Source organism: Centruroides vittatus, unplaced genomic scaffold (assembly GCF_030686945.1).
Source record: "Centruroides vittatus isolate TY-2023 unplaced genomic scaffold, ASM3068694v2 contig_808, whole genome shotgun sequence".
Taxonomy (NCBI): domain Eukaryota; kingdom Metazoa; phylum Arthropoda; class Arachnida; order Scorpiones; family Buthidae; genus Centruroides; species Centruroides vittatus.
The window spans coordinates 221,754-238,828 of NW_027122526.1; the positions used below are offsets into that span (position 1 = coordinate 221,754).

The 17,075-nt window shown below is 32.1% G+C and overlaps 1 protein-coding gene across 2 annotated transcripts; it reads right to left on the reverse strand.

Annotated features, from left to right (window-relative positions):
* Positions 1-748: 748 nt before the first annotated feature.
* LOC136982114 (uncharacterized) lies at positions 749-3,881 on the reverse strand. 2 transcript variants are annotated; one of them, XM_067278535.1, is made up of 5 exons: positions 3,728-3,881; positions 2,722-2,789; positions 2,420-2,469; positions 1,668-2,322; positions 749-1,596 (listed from the first exon to the last, which is right to left on the reverse strand). In XM_067278535.1, the coding sequence occupies exons 2-5, from the start codon at positions 2,759-2,761 to the stop codon at positions 911-913; spliced, it is 1,431 nt and encodes a 476-aa protein (XP_067134636.1). In that variant the 5' UTR covers positions 2,762-2,789; positions 3,728-3,881; the 3' UTR covers positions 749-910. The 2 variants fall into 2 exon arrangements, with proteins under 2 accessions (XP_067134636.1, XP_067134635.1); XM_067278534.1 differs by having other exon boundaries at positions 1,644-2,322.
* Positions 3,882-17,075: the final 13,194 nt, after the last annotated feature.

Consider the following 17,075-nt stretch of genomic DNA (forward strand, 5'->3'; position numbering starts at 1 on the left):
TGTCAAAATTTAGCATTTGATTATTTATAAACTGTAAATACATTAACACAAAAATTGTAAATATATAAATATATTCAAGATGCACAAATGTTAAACTGAGATTTTTCTCCAAAATAATTTTTTTATTCTTTTTTTGACAGTTTTCTTCTGTTAGATTATGTAAGAAAAACACATTCACAATTGTTAAATTAAGCACATGAAACTGAGTTACAATTTAAGCAATATTATCAAATGCTACGATCAAAACGCACTCGGTTGCAAAATTATTAACTTAACAAGAAGTAAAATATCTTCTTTTTATACATATATACTTATATCTGATGATGTATGTGCCTTTCTGAAATTAATAATAATTGTTTACCACGATAATTGTTGAATATTTGTAGGTTTAACTTTTTTATGTGTGTAGTAATTTCAGTTATGGCAGCAGTTCTTTATTTTTTTTCTGATAGTTTATAGTTTCAATTAAATGATGATAATTTATGCTCAACATATGATTATTATATATACTATATTCTAGAAAATAGTTTTGATAAAGGATAAATTATGTGTATTGTTATCATTGTTTTTGAAAAATTACAAAATACATAATTTGTATTGTCTTCCCTGTACAGTTCATATTGTATGAATAATGTATATTATAGATTCTATTAATAAATATAAATATATATTTACTCTGGTCAGTTTTTTTGGTATTTATAATTATTGCAATGTAAAGTTATTGCTGTTATAGAATTACAGACATTAATATAAAAAATAATCTTTATATATTCATAAAAACTTTAACAGAAATATTGAAAATATTCTTGAATAATACAAATAACACTTTTATATATATATATAGAAAAAATTATGCTTTACATATAATATTTTAAATTTAAAAGATTTTTTTTTGTTTTATACATTAATATTAATTATCAATAATCCTCATGATGGGCTTATGATAATTTAATAACTCTGGTTGATTTAACATGTCTGGTTTAAATTGAGTGATGATCCGTGTCTGCTGGATCACGTGCTGTACTCTGTTGGATTTGGGACGCAACAAGTCGAGCAGAGATTTTGGTCTGGGTGGTATTGGTTTCAATCCTTCAGGTTGATTTGGATATAAAAAAAGATATTCTGGCTCTTCTGATTTTGAAGTTTGTGGCATTCCAGTTTCGGATGGGACAAAAACAAATTCATCATCTGATGGTTTTTGCATTGGATGTACTTCCTGGGGATGATCTGGTGTTACAGTTGCAGGTTCAGTTAATGGATGTGGTAAAGGAAATGGTGGTGGTGAATTATACATGAATGGAGGAGGTGGAAGATGATAGTATGGGGCTGGATTAAACATTGGTGATGGTGGCAGAGAATGAAGTGGATGATAAGGTGGTAATGGCACAAATGGTGTTGGAGGAATGAAAAAATGGATGGGTAAATGGTGGTGGCATGAAGAAAGGTGGATGGAATGGCATAGGTGGAGGAGGTGTGGTGGTGGTGGTAAAAGTGAACTCAAAAGAAGTGGATGTGAAAGAGGACCAGAGAATGGATGTGAAAGAGGACCAGAGAATGGATGTGAAAGAGGACCAGAGAATGGATGTGAAAGAGGACCTGAGAATGCCTGTGAAAGAGGTCCGAGAATGCCTGTGAAAGAGGACCAGAGAATGCCTGTGAAAGAGGACCAGGGAATGAAGGTTCTGGGAAAGGAAGGAATATAGATGGAGGAGTAATACTTTCTTTCAAAAAGAGAAGGGGAGAAGCCACAGATGCTATCTTCTCTTCTATATTTGGTTGGTATTTATCAGTGAGTATTCTGAGCTTGGTACTCAGGATTTTTTTCAGGAAAGAAGCAGCACCAAATATATCCATAGGATTTAATTTAAAAGGACTTTCTTCACGTCTGAATGATTGTAGTAGATTTCTTACTGGAGGAAGAAATTTTGGGCGGAATCTTCCAAAAGGTGGAAAGCCTAGCTTTCTTTCTGGTTTTGTCTTGAAAGGAAATGGAAAAAGTGGAAATGGTGGTGGTGGAGGTGGTGGTGGAGGAGAGAAGAATTTCATTTCTTGTTTTGGTTGAAGATTTTGAATAGGAATTACATCATTTTTTGAAACTTTATCTTTGCCAGCATCCAACACAATTGTCATTATTTCATCCTTGTTATCTTCATTGTCAGCAAGAGGAGGAGACTTAGTTGATTCGGTTCCTGCTGCTTGAACAATTTCTTGTTGGTCATTGTTGGTATTCACCTCATCTACAGGAAATGCTAAGAAATAGGTAGAATCCTGAGAATCTGGTAAAAGTGAGGAAAGGACTTCAGATTCTCCTCCATTTCCTACCTGAATAAGAAAAAAGAAAAAAAAATTGAATTAGGCTTTCTTAAAATAAGAATAGATTCTTTCTATTTTCAATATTAAATTTTTAATAAAAACTTACAGAAGTAACTTCATCCTTTTGTTCAGTTCCAGAAGTTAAACAGAGAGAAGCTGAAATTTAAAAAGTTTAGTTAACTTTAAATATATTTTGCTTTTTATTTATGAAGAATTTTCACCAGAATAGCATTTTGACCTACATTACGACGCTTCAGGTAATGGAGGGAGGAAGAAAGACAGGATGCTTTATCACCGAAGAGGAAAAGGTGATGTTATCCAATAGAAGGTCAGTTATAACTGAATGATAAGCATTTTACTAACCAACTGATATGCATGCAACCCCTTATTTATAGAAAAAATATTTACCTATAGAACAAAGAACATATAAGGTCAAAATCCACCTCATAACTGGGTCTTGGGGTCAAATAGCTCGCCTGTAACAATCACAATAGTTATTTTTATTTATTGTTATTATAGAATTATTATTAAATGTATGATATCCATAAACAATATTTCCTATCAGGAAATATTGTTTATGGATATTAAAAGAATTCTAAAGTAATAATAAATATGATAAAACTTAGTACAATACAAAATATCAGCTAAATATTTAAAGGAAGTGTTGCAGTAAATCAGTGTGACAAGATATAAATTATCATGTAGATTTCTAAGTTATGTGTTTATCTATAAGATTCTTATTACTTATTAATATGATGTAAAATTACAGTTAACCTGCATTATCACCATCATCATCATATCTTTTTTTCTTTTTTTTTTTAAACTACAGTCTCCAGTTTGGATCCGGGTGTCAGGTTAGAGAGAGACCTCAGATGACCTAGAGTTACAGGATCTTATGTAACTGGTATGTTAGAAACTTTGTTATTTATTAGTGAATTGTTGTCAAGTGTGTGATTTTTTTTTAAACAGTAATATAATTTATAATCCAAACAAAAACATAAATAATATCCAGCTAACTAAAAAGAAATTAAAATTACTGTACTGTATTAATAATTCAATACACGAATAATTTAGTTATATAGGAACGAAAATATCAAAAATTTGAAGCTTTAAACTATTTGAGTGTTTTAGAATTAAATTAGATTCCCAGAAAAATTTTAAAAAAACTTAGAAATGTTCCACCCTTTCTGTTCAATAACAGCAGCGAAACAGTAGTAAAATATTTAATTGAAAACTAATCTAAAACTTGCGAAACGCATAAATTGAAACTGTTAAAACTATAAGCGAAACGAAATAAATAGTTCGACAAGAAAGACTAAGAAATAAATAAATAGTACAAAGCGCGAACAATATTAGAAATAGCAAATGCAGAGTGCGTATATATATGTAAAAAAAAAAAAAAAGAACTACTCACCTTGAGTAACTGTCAGGCGGCTATTGAAAAGAAGGAACGAGTCTCATCTGCAACGTCATGCCGTCTTTATAACTAGGGACGGGATGGGTAAGCGGACAATTGCGCCTTACGAGATGCGCAATAGAAGGTCATTTACACGCAGACCGGTCTGCAGCGAGGACGGAGATGCTTCCGTCTTTCAGACCTCATCCGAGACCTACTTCGATATTTTCCTGTCTTCCCCGCTTGCTAAAAATATGTTGTTTGTTAGCAATGGGGTCATCTTGCGGTGGACCGGGGGGGACCGGTTGACCCCGTTCCACCACCACGCTGCGAGGAAAACGAACGTAACTTACGAGTTACTCCGGCTTTTTTTCCAGTTCGTTCTTGCGAATAAACTGTGGTCGTTCCATCTCTTACATTTTTTATCGCAGTTTTCTTTCTTTTTTTTTTGGTAGGAATTTTCGTGTTGCTGTTGATTTTTTCAAGTTTGATTTAGAAATGCTTGATTGTTCGAGTTTTTTTGTTTTGTTTTTTTTTTCAAAGATTATTATTAATATTATTATTTTTCATAAGTGGAATATGGAACGAACATATAGAATATATAAATATGTTTAATCCAAAATGTTAAAATTTCGTGGTTTCTATCTGTTAATAGTAGTTAGACCTATAAAACAGCTGCATTGAGACTTTTCTATGGATGAAGCTTTACAGTTTTAAAAGTTTTGCGAGAATTGAAATCGCAGTTTTTATGGGATAATCTATCTGTAAATATATAGAAAATGTTTCGAATTCTAGTAATAGAAATTATAAATCCAGGTTGAAATGATGACTTTTGCGTGAGGTAATTCTGTATGAAGCACACTGTATCTAATGTGTCACGAAAGATCGTCAGTTAACTATTGTAATTTGGTAAAATTGATAATTTAATTTAAGACTATTTTTACAATAATTGTATCCTATTTTATTTTTATGAAAGTTAATATATAAATTATCAAATAGTTTCATCAAAAATGCTCTTTCCTGCCATACTAGATGTAGCTTGTCTCATCCAGAATGTTATACAAATTAGCAAGTTATCATTGCATATGTACAGTGTATACAATATTTATTTTCTCGTTAATAAAAAGAATAAACATTCGATCTATTGTGTAGAAAGCAACGGCGTAATTGAATGAAACTATCGTCATTTTCTAAGGTAATTTGATAGATTGATTCAGAGTATTTACGGTAATTTGGTTGGTTTTAATTCAATAAACTACTACAAGAAGTAGCTTTTTTTCTACGTTAAGAAACAATAAAATAAATCGAAGAGTAGAACGAAAGTAGTCTGCTTGTTTATTTTTCAAAATTTGGTTTTAATTATTTTTTGTTTGGTTTGTTTCATTGGCCTATGAGAAGTATTTAAATAAATTGCTGTTAATATTTACGAAAGACAACCTAGGAGATATTAATAATTATAAAAAAAAACTTTTTAAGGGGAAAACTTGCATAAGAAAAGGGAAACATCAAAGCACTTTTTCTTTATTTTTTTTAATTCTCTTAAAAAAAAAAGGTTTTTACTTTCTAAAACATATGCATCCTATGTTTTTGAACTGTTGACATAATTTCTTTACCGTTTTCCAATGCGTAAAAACAGACTTTAAAAATGCAAATTAGTAATTTTTTTTTTAAATTCAAGCAACGAAAGTTTTTATCACTTGATTTTTCCACAGTTGGAATTAAAAATAAATAAATAAATAGAGATATAAACCTCCTTTCTCCGATTTATTAAGCAATAAAGAGAGAATTAGTGCAAAAAAGAACAGAAAAGAGGATTTAAATATTTAAAAATGATCATTTTAATGGCAAACATCACAAGGCATTGTTTCGCTATTATACCAGGTACTGAACAACAAAGTGGAAAGAGGAAAAATGACAAAGGATCGTCCTGCAGATTAAAGTTCTAAAAACATTTTTATATTCAGTAAATAAATTTCAAAATTACGAGAAGGGAAAATTTAAAAGGTCAGATATTAACAAAAGATTGTTATTTTCCTGCATTTTATTTGTATTTAGCGCGCAGCATGTATTGTATAATTTGCTTCTATTTTAAATCATATTCTCAATTTATACGGATATTTTTTTTTACAGATAAACTTTATTCTAGTTTTAACATTGTAAAACTTTATAGCGTTTATTTATATTCTTTTTTTCAACTGGATTAATTATATATTTACAGGTTCCTATGAATTCTTCTATGTGCGCTATTCTTTATGCATTATAAGTCATAAAATTATTTTCTATGTTCTTTCCTTAGTATTGAAAATGATCTTTCGTTTGATCGCTTTCATTAATTAAGCTATTCAGAATTAATAATAATTAATTAGTTAAAATATATAAAAGTGCATTCTGTTGTTTGAAATTGTTTTTGTTTCAAGTTCAAAAAATGGTTAAATTTACAAAATCGAAGTTGACCGAAGTTTAGTTAAGTTGCGAGCTTCTTCGTTGCGCGAAATTTAACAGTTTTATTAAGATATTATGCTACATTCAGATAATTCATACTGATTTTACCTAAAATTTTAGTCTTAAATTATTTAAATTATCTGCATTTGCCCGGCATTGCTCCGGCTTTTGAGGAGTGAGTTCGAAGAGTTATAGAAACAATGGTCTTAGTAACTACAATGTACATTTGTTGACTTTAGTATTTACAATAACGAAACTGCAAACACAAAAAAATTGCTCGGGCTAAAGTTTAACGGGAGTGGGAGGACCCGACACAGACTTAACATTGTACCTTTGCCACTTCGCCACGCCTGAACCATTGCACCTTTCTCAAATCTTTCTTCAGTGGCATCATCTACAGTGTAAGCGTTCCAGATTTTGGAAAAATACTGCATTTTAGAGTCCATCTTGTGAACTTCATTATAAATTTTCTTTTGTTTTAACTAAAGCTTGTAAGATCTATGATCGATCCGCCCATCTAATTTTCATTTCGTTGAAATTTGGACATTGAAATTGTTTTGTAAACTCCCAATAGCCCAATAATTTCCAATTTTTCTCCTTTTCAACGTACCGTAATCGCATTTTCTTAAGCGAATCTTTCTGTCCTCTTTCAATTCAATTGTTCTGCGAAGGAACTCATAATCACATCCTTGTTCGACAATAAATAATTTACAAAAAAAAAGAAAATCTCAAAAAACATAAATACAAGATTTATTTATTCTTAAATTACCCAACCAAATTAGGTCATTAAACTTCGGTTAAAGCGTGTCCGTTTTAAACCGATAGGTATCTGTTACCCCCTGCAGAATTTAACACACAATTGAAGAGAGAAAACAAAATTTCGAAAGAGAACCTTACAGCATAAACTGGACACGAGTCGTAAGGTCAGAAGCATCTCCACGTAAGGAAGCTGTTGTGAAAGCTGTAATGGCACAAATACACTCGGGTCACGAACCCGTATATAGTACACAGCACCAGAAAGCATTCTTTGTTTTTTTCCAGACGACGACAATAAAGGAAGAAAGAAGAAAAACTACCGACGACATCGACCCAGATGTCAAAAGTCATTAAAAGATCAAGAAAACGCGAAAATAAAACCAGAATTAATAATTGCATAATTAGACAGGTGAGAGTTAATGCTTGGAGGATTCTCCCGTAACATCAACATTATAAAAGTAAGCCAGATGAAATTTCATCTAGATAATTCTCCATGGTAAAAGAACACTTTCCTTTTTCGGATGCATTAAAAAGTTTCGTCATTAAGTCCGCGAGAAATAATCATCTCGACCTCCGACACGCGGAACTACAGTACTACGATGGCTTTACTATTTATGTACAAACATTAGTGTATGTATTACGTCCGGGAAGGACGAGTGACAGGTGTTTTATTATTAATCTTGCGAAACAAGGAGGAGAAATGATGATGATGATACGTATTTTGAAAACATGCAATTTTGTTGTCGGATAAATAGAAAATTTTCGAAGAAATAAAGGAATAAATAGGACGACTCGCATCATTACTCATGTGGATTCTTTGGAAAAAGTGAAAAACTTGCCGTTTCTCCCGACTTTATTTTAAGTTCAATGCCAGCGCGATGTAGAGACCTATTTATAACAAGAAAAAAGGCTTCTTAAGATCGGAGCAAAGAACTCTTAACGGCATCGTTTTGCTCGTTTTGGAGAGTCTGAGTCGAGTTTGATGACATTCGGATCAACATTACTCCTGTGATTTCTCCATAATTCAAGAATCAAAAACGTAGACGTATTTAAATTGACACTAATAATGATGTATTTATTCGAACGACAGGCCCCACAATACCCGTTTTGCTATGCCAAGAGGCGTGCGTGTTTTAAAAATAGCTCTCTTTTAGTATCGAATATCATTGTAGCGGGATAATTTAAAATTCGAAACTCGAACGAATTCTTCGTCCCCCTTTAAATGTAACACTTCCACTTGTTCTCTTCTCTTCCGGAAACGTCAGCGCATAGAGTCACGACTCGCTCATCTGGGGTTGATAATCGTGCCCGCTCGGCCAATAATAATCGGTTAGGAGGTCTATGATCCCCCGTACGAGAGGTCAAAAGGTACTTTAAGAAATGTCTGCATCTCTGTTTAATTTGATGATTATCTTAAAGTGTAGTGTTCTTGTTTAGTAAGAAAATGAATTCGGTATTAAATCGTATTGACACGCGGTCGGTATGGGATCATTTAATGAAATTTCAGCTGCTACCTGTAAAATTTCAAGCGTTTGAATGAGCAGCGAAACTTATTTTCGGAGAAATTTTAATTATTTACTTATAATACCAACATCTCTCTATAGAAGTTATTTTGTAATTATCAAGTTAATTTAGCAGATTTTTATAGTCGTTCCACGAAGCGAATTAAAAAATTTTCATTAAAATTGTTGTAGCAACATCCTGTAATTAATTCCATAAAAAGATTCAGTTGCTTGTACTCGAGGATAACCGAGTAAATTAGCCGAAATCTTAATGGTTTTATCAATGAATAATTGATAATTACTAGAGAAGAGATTATTTTTAAAACTAATTCAAATGAAAGACGTTGATGACTTTTTCCCATGAAGTGAACAAAACAGAAAAATGCTTTCTTTACTTGAAAAACACTAAATATACCTTATTACCTATTGATACGTAAAATTAAATCGGAAGCAATGTATAAACATACCAAGAAACTATAAATTCAGTAATAGCTATTAAAATGTGCTACTTAGGAAAGTTGGAGCAATTTCATCCTACGTATAAGTGCTTAACCGAAAGATTATCCACACCTGACAACACGATTCACTAAGCAAGTGAACTTTGAAAGTTTTCCTACAATTTAATCTGCATACCAGATTCTATAAAATGCATAAACATCTATATTTAGAATCCATAATGTTAACATCCCAACGGACACAATAGACAATGCGCAATTAATCAGCGAGATGCGAAGAACGGTCGTACGATTTAAGTCTCAAGACATAAAATATCCATATCACGAGAAAAAAAATTAATTTAAAAATTGAATAGTTAAAAGACAATCTATTAATCTTACGTTCAAGGTTGCTGACACTATTTTTGGTCGCCAGAGAAAAATAAGAAGAAAAAAAAATATGGTCGGGGTTAATCCTCTTATAGAAAAGGGAGAAAATGTGGATAAAAGGCGTTGGTAGACATAGTTTTATTGTCTCAAACATTAATCGTTTCTAGGTTAGAAGATGTATCGGGGACAGGCCCTACAGCTATATTTAGAATTTTTCACAAAGGAACTATTTTATATAACTTATAATAGTAGCCTGTAGATACGTTAACCGATATTGTTAAATGATCTTTTTGAATGAGGAATTTTCCGTTTTTCGACAGTGAAAAAATTGATAGTTTTGAAGGACGAATTTTATGCCATTTTATTAACTCGACCTTAGATCGAACGGATGCTGTTCATTTGAACCGTGTCTGGATCCTTATGAGAGTGTGTCGAGTGTCGAAATTTCCGAAAGAGGTTAGAAAATGATGATAGGTTTGACTCTAGCAAATTTGCAGTTTTGTAAGTAGAAGGAGGCTTGAGAAATTTAATGAAGTTTAGAATCACGAAAGTCTTCGTTGCGAAGGGAAAGCTATGTATTACCCCCGGGGTAATTGCGTGATTTAGAAAACTTCCTCAAACTACATCAGACACATCTACGAATCTCGTTTTGCGCTAACAGATAGATGCTTTACAATCGAAATTTCAAAATAACTCAGAAATTTTTAAAATATAGCTCGATTCTAAACGTAAGACTTAATGGTGTTAAAGCTTTATTTCCGAAATAGCACTAATGATAAAACTCTGTTTTATACGATGCAACAAGAAAAAGCAGATAGTTGCATCTGTATTGTTCCTGTTTGGAACAGAGCAATTCGCTTACGTTCTATCGAAATTTTGAGATTATCTTTCGTGCATTTAGTCATATCTAAATTTATTTTTGTAACGTAAATTAATGGGTTAAAGTAGCCTTTCAGTAAATTTATTGTTTAGGAGTAATTTGTTTTCAATAATCATAGGTTTCAGAAGACCTTTTGCATCTTCCACAGAATTCAGAAAGGAAAAAACATCTAGAAAATACAAACGATTCAACTTACACAATGGTAATTATTTATTGGTGTATAAAACCTTGAGGAATTCTTCGAAAATATGAAGGAAAACATTTATAAATATCTGTTTACTTCTATAATTTTCCTCTTGTGCAGCAGATTTTCGTAAATTTAAAAGGAAATTCCCTCTTTCATCTCGATTGTTTCGTCTAAAAATTACATTTTCTATTTTAATAAATCATTTTTACAGTTTCACAATAGCCCTTGATTAGCATTTGATAACTTTCATTTCACCATCTTCATTTGATAAATTATTCGAATGTAAACCTAGATTAGCAGAATTTTACGCGCAAGAAAATCATATTTCCAATTAGAATATTTTAATATTAAATATGCGTGCTAATTAAACATCAGTTTTAATTAAAATAGCAATTTTGCAAACTTTTAGTTGACTTACCTTTAATTAGCATTTCCTTATATTTGATATTAAGTGGTACTATTTTATAATATATTTTTCCTTTCGTTATTATAGTTTTCCTTATTATACAATAAAATTATACCGTGTATACAAGATTCAATGAGCGAGCATGATCGGAGAGGGAAGAATTTCGGTGTGATAAAATCGAATATAATTTCCGCATTTGACATTTAAATTGTGTGATCTCAAATTGAATTCAATGTTTATAAAATTATAAAATTAGTTTCGTTCCGTTTTTTTTCGCGGATTTCGTGCATTTAGAGATGATATTTTCGGACATGGAAAATTGGGTCATTCCAGACTGGACTTTATCGTCTTTCTCACATTTTATCTTAACACTATCTTAAGTTCTTTCGTTTTATAGAAAGAAATGAAAATAAAAACTTGTAACCCCAAAAGCATCTACTTTAAACTGAAGAAGGACATAATTGTCCGAAATGCATATTTAATAAAGTAGAACAACCAAATAAGGTGGTATCTTGGTGTCAAAGTGAAAACATTCCCTAAAAGATATGATAAGCCATCAGACAAGAAGCTGATATAGAGGTTTGATAACCATAAATTTTCAAAAGGACAAGAATCAAATTTTTGAGTTGCAAAAACTTGTTTGACAAATTAAGTATTACATAATGGTTAGAATATTTAAGTGTGCAAGGAAGCTCGTTTAGACATCTTGTATGACGTTATTGTAGAAAGCTGAATTTATGGCACGTCATCTAGTAATGAAATAGGATTAGTGTATGGTTGAATTTTTTTTTATTTTTAGCTCTTCCTCGTGGGTACTTAGCCTATTCCCATGCCTATCGTGAGTTCGGCCAGATCCAGCGGGGTTTGGGATTCGCCTCGTGGCAATCACTTTGCAAACGAAGCCGGATAGTATTTGAACGTACCAAATTAATATCTAGACATTCTTTAGCAATTCATTAGTCCAACTTCATACATTAGGCCCATATACAGTAAGGAATAATTCTTTTGTGTTGCACTTATGTCAGTAACACAAACTGAAACATCACTATAGTTACAGATGTGGTTTGATCCTAATGATCTTAATATTACTCGCCTGTATCTTTTTGAATAAGTTAAGGTCCACGTAAATGGTGGTCACATCCAACAACAACTTGATCATAGTGGACTCCGTAGTTTATTGAATTGTGAAAACTACTACAATAACGATAACGAATATGATGTTTCAATTAACTCGTTGTTATTGTAAATGCAATACAATAATTAATATTTACTTTCAGACTTGTTTTTGTAATACGTATTTGTTTCATCTTGTAAATGCATTCTACGTACCTTGAATAGTTGTAACTACTAAGTTTCAAAATATTTTACACGGTTTTCGTCGTTCTTAAATTTAATATAAAACTTTTTCAAGTAAAACATTGTTTTATTTTGGTTGACTAACAAATTAAATGTTTATTGCAGTTTATATTTAACGAAATATTTTTCCTTTTTATATTTAAACAAAATGGACGACGAACAACTTTCTCAATTAATTTAAATGCAAGAAGGAAATGCTCTTAAATATCCTGTGCTAATTCCATATCGCCATCGAATTTCGGAGGCAGCTAATCTGACTCTAAGGGATTTTGGGTTAGATCCTCAAATTTTCCTGTACAGTAGAACCTCGATTATCCGGACCTCTATTATCCGGATTTTCGATTATCCGGATTGCTCAAAATAAAGATTGTACGAATTTGCTGATTTGCGACACTGTTTATGTATGTACGTGATGGAATGCATGGAACAAAATTTTGAAAAGACCATTAGTAAATTCCAGTAACACAGTAGAAAGTGGTATAGGAGACATTGCGGAAGCAGTAGCACAAATTTCAATAAGTGCTGAATGTGACGAAGAAGATGTAACCGTGTGGTTAAATTGCGATGCGAACGATCCTGGATTCCAAATTTTGAATGGTAAAATAATTAAAGAAATATCTGCCTCAGACGAACAAGATCGAGAAGACGAAGAAGAGATTTGCGAAGTAAGAGATATTGGTTCTACACATTCTGAAGCTTTTTAGTGCTTAGATGTCGCCATGAAGTGGTTTGAGAGCTAAGAAGAGTGTAACTCGGGACAACTTATATGGCTTAAAAGTATTCGCGATTTATCAGCTTCAAAAAGAACAGCTAGCTTTAAACAAAAGTCATTAATTGAATTCCTTAATAAAAAATAATTTAATATTGAAGCTATATGTAAATCTAGACAAATAAAAATTATTCATACTGTATGTACAGTACATGTCTTTCACTGTCAATTATTTTCGATTATCCGGAGTTTTCCTTATCCGGACTATCTTCATCCCCAATTAGTCCGGATAATAGAGGTTCTACTGTATAGTCTAGTGCGGACACGTTGGCCCATTCCTCATAATCCTGCCATCCCATTTCGAGAAGCGTACAGTTTATATTCAATAATTCACAGATATTGACCGAATCCACGAATTGATTTATTATAAAGGCTCTCTTGGTATTCAAAGATCAGGAAGACGAGTAATACACGATTATTATTTTTTTCAAAATTATTGTTAATTTTCACCTTCAGACATCCAATATGAACGATGAATGTGTAAAATCAATATTAATTTTGTGTTTTTAGACAATGTAAAATGATTATTTATTATTTATAATAAATATTATTTATTTATATTTTATTAAAATACCATAAACTAAGGGATTGATAATTTTATGTCTTCGTATCTTCGTATTTCAGGTAATGGAAGATAAATTCTATTATGACGACTCCTCAGAGCCAAGCAAAAATGGGATCGATAAGTACTGTATATATTAGAAAATTATTATATAGTTAATTATTCAGTTTATAATATTTCGACCAAAACATGTTTGTCAGTTTTATGGCCAAGGACTTAAACAGCTCGACGAATTGTTTAAGATAAAATACCGGAATCAGGGAGACCCCAAAAATGCTTGCAAGTTTTCGTGTGTCAAGGCAATTTTTGTTAAATTTAGTTAAAAAACTATAAGAGAAATTTTAAGTGCAAAAGTTGGTTTATTTTATAGAAACACGTTACTTCCATTTAGTTTATTATGACTAGAATATATATTATCTACCGAATTGAAAAAAAATCGGATGACGCTGTTTCTGTTCAGATACAGAAATGTTTACACTTATCCGATTGATTACAACAAAAATTATATATAGGTTATGTTTAAAGTAAATTAAATATTGCGTGTAGATCGAATGGGTGTTATTTTTTGTTTAAAATGCAAATAAACAAACATTTTTACATTGGAATTATACGCAAGAGCAGTCGTTTACTTGAATCAATTTCACATACTTTTCCGAAAAGTAAAGTTACATAATTCGTTCGACAGAAAACACTAAATAAGATCGAAAATTAATTATAATGGAAGTATGGAAAATATTTAAGAAATACAATTCTTGCTTACGATTTACTTATTGTATTATGGATTGTTACATAACTTTCTGTATTAGATATCAATTATATCAATACATAAAATGTGTGTGTTTAAGGATAGAAGTTAAAACTATTCACTTCATATAGTGCCTTTTTTAGCTCTCCGCCCCGTGGACACTAAAAGGGCCTTTTTAGCAAAAAGTCCATTATTGGTTTGGCCAGGCCCACAATTATTGGACGAATGAACCAACCTACGTAAAATTCCTGGTGTTTTTCGATCCCGAATAGCCTTTGAGGACCAAGCCATCCAGCCGTCTGGGCATCATCTAGAAAGGTTTCCCATCTGATGATAGCGCTATGTTAAACCGTAAATAAATTTAGATGAGAAACTAAGACGAATTATAATAAATTATATAAAGCAAATACTACATAGTGGAAATTCATTTATCCGAACTTAATGGGACCGGGAGGTCTCGGATAATCCAGAAACCGATTGTTTTTGTGTTTGGGTTCAAAATCAGTGCACTATGCATTTAAAGTTTCGTAAACGATCTCTTATTAAAGAAGGCATCGCCACAGTATTGTATTTCTAAAAACTACATCGAAACGACTACAGTTGGAAGTTAAGTCTGGATGTGTTTCAAATTCAACAACCGCTTCTTTGATACCGAAGACGCTTTATCATCAGCTCAGCTAGGGACTTGAATTTCTTAAAATGAATATTTTATTATAACCTCATTATGTATTATATTACAAATTTCTATACGTGTGAAAAACAATGATAAGATTGCTATTGTATATTCAAATATAAATTCGTATATGCGTAATCCCAATGGAAGCGCCGTATTATCGAATACGGGACAGCTTCCATGGCGAAAATATTTGAATGGTGTAAACACTAAAGCAGCCAGACTACAGGCATTCGCCCATACGTTTTACAGAGCACCAACCTCTGGCGGTTTAGCTGTTGGATGCTACACACCAAAATATCGTATAACGCTTCCAATGATTCCATTAGCCACTATTTGACTAAGTGCATTGTTTTAAGATTTAAAAAGTAAACAAGATTTTCTGTTATTTTTATGTACAGTACGTTTCTTTACAAAGCTATATTATAATTAATAATTTAATTATAATTATAATTGACAGATTTTCGGACATAAAATCTGTAGAAAAGATTATTACATTATAGACGATTTTACCCTTTTCACCGGGTGCAAGAATTAGGTTTACCCTCTTCCGAGACTTAGAGAATTTTTAGATGGGTCAAAAAATATCTTCGATTTCCTACAAAAAATGCAAAAAATCGCACGTAAAATAATTCAGTAGAAGCCGAGTTCTTCAGGATAATCCTTAAGAAGCTTCTTAAGAAATAAATATTCCTATAGCTAAAGAACATTTTCAAAACTAAAACATAAAAAATTCAACTATATCTTCAAATTATTCTGCCGGGTGGTGTTAGTCACGGAATATAAATTCTGTACGAAGCCACGTAACCATCGTCAAGGTTTCACCCTCCGTAAATTTTTTGTTTGTCCAGAATCGCCATTACGGGAATAACTGGAATCATCACATTTACAAATACAAATATTGTTGATATATTCGAAATCATCATGTAAATTCTGCATTCATACATTTAGAATGTTATGGAACTGGAATTGGTACACCATATCCAAATGAGAAATGCGTGATGGAAGGAATGCTTATTTTTCCATTTTCTGTCTTGTAACCATTAGGGCGCAAAGGAAAACCATGCACAAGCGAGAAGCGAGAAATAACGCTGGCGAGAGCGAATTTCTGGTTCTCGCACATATCTGACAGGTTTTGATATTTATCACGTCTCGCCTCTTCTCGCCACATATTCTCGCTCGCTGGCGTCTGCATAGTCGCAGCCTAAGCTAAAGTAGCATGGTTTTAATGTCGAGAAAGGTGTTTGTATAACATCCTAAATGGACGGTGGGCTGCCTCTCTGAGGAACAGTTTCTATCTCCAGTAGGGATACCAGTAAATATTTCGCATGGGTGATTGGTAGAAAACATCGATCACGGTCCCTCATCACTCTCCAACTCCCATTACAGGCCCAGCCAAACCCACGATGGTTACCTTCTTAATGCCCGCACGGAGGAATAGGTCTAAAGAAATTCAATTTAAAGAATTAAGTATTTTATAATTGCATTGTAGCGTGTTTAGTATGATGTATATTGAAATAATGAACTTATTAGTTTATTTCTAATTATTTTAATCTCAAAAAAATTCAACAAAAAAAAAAGCTAAGTGAAAGGAAAATTTTGAAAGTTGTGGCATAAGAATACTGGAAGCAATGTGAATAAAGTGCACATTACACAGGCTATAGGAAATTTTGGATGAAGCAGGAAAACAAGCATCGTCACAGAAAAAGGCTTCGAGCTTTACTTTGTGCCTTCAATGATGCTTCTTAAAGATGCTCTAAAGTTCAGCCAAATAAATGTACGTGCAACAACCTTAATATACTGTATTATAAATTTTAGTTCCATGTTGTTTGTAATTTATTCTTATTTTAGGCGTAATTAAGCAAATTTCGAGACGATGCCAAGAAAGAATTTTAATTCTTATTCAACAATTTCTTTTGTCATTGTTTAAAAAATCAACAATTCAAGTTTTATTAATAATCATCTTTCACAAAGTCGAGTCCACAAAAAATGTAAAGAGGAAAAAATATCAAAAGAAAGACAGAGTCGGCGCATCCCGTAAATAAAAAAAGAGTAAAGACAAAAGGGAATGAAGAAGACCAACAAAGAAAAACAGATGAAATTGCTGCACAATGTCCAGGAATTGAAATGGCAAGTTTCGAAGAAACCGAAAATAAATTAGTCAAAACGCGCGATTCTGCCGACGAAGGGACATCTTCCTCAAAGGAGAAGAACGTCACTTCAGAAAAATATGATAATGGGCCTAATGGGAGGTATTTTGCAGC

Coding starts and splice junctions, on each gene's coding strand:
- LOC136982114 (XM_067278534.1), bottom strand. CDS start 2,761: ATGAGGTGGATTTTGACCTTATATGTTCTTTGTTCTATAG. Junction 2,470..2,721: donor ATATGTTCTTTGTTCTATAG/GTAAATATTTTT, acceptor TTTAAATTTCAG/CTTCTCTCTGTTTAACTTCT. Junction 1,597..1,643: donor TCTTTCACAGGCATTCTCTG/GTCCTCTTTCAC, acceptor AGGCATTCTCAG/GTCCTCTTTCACATCCATTC.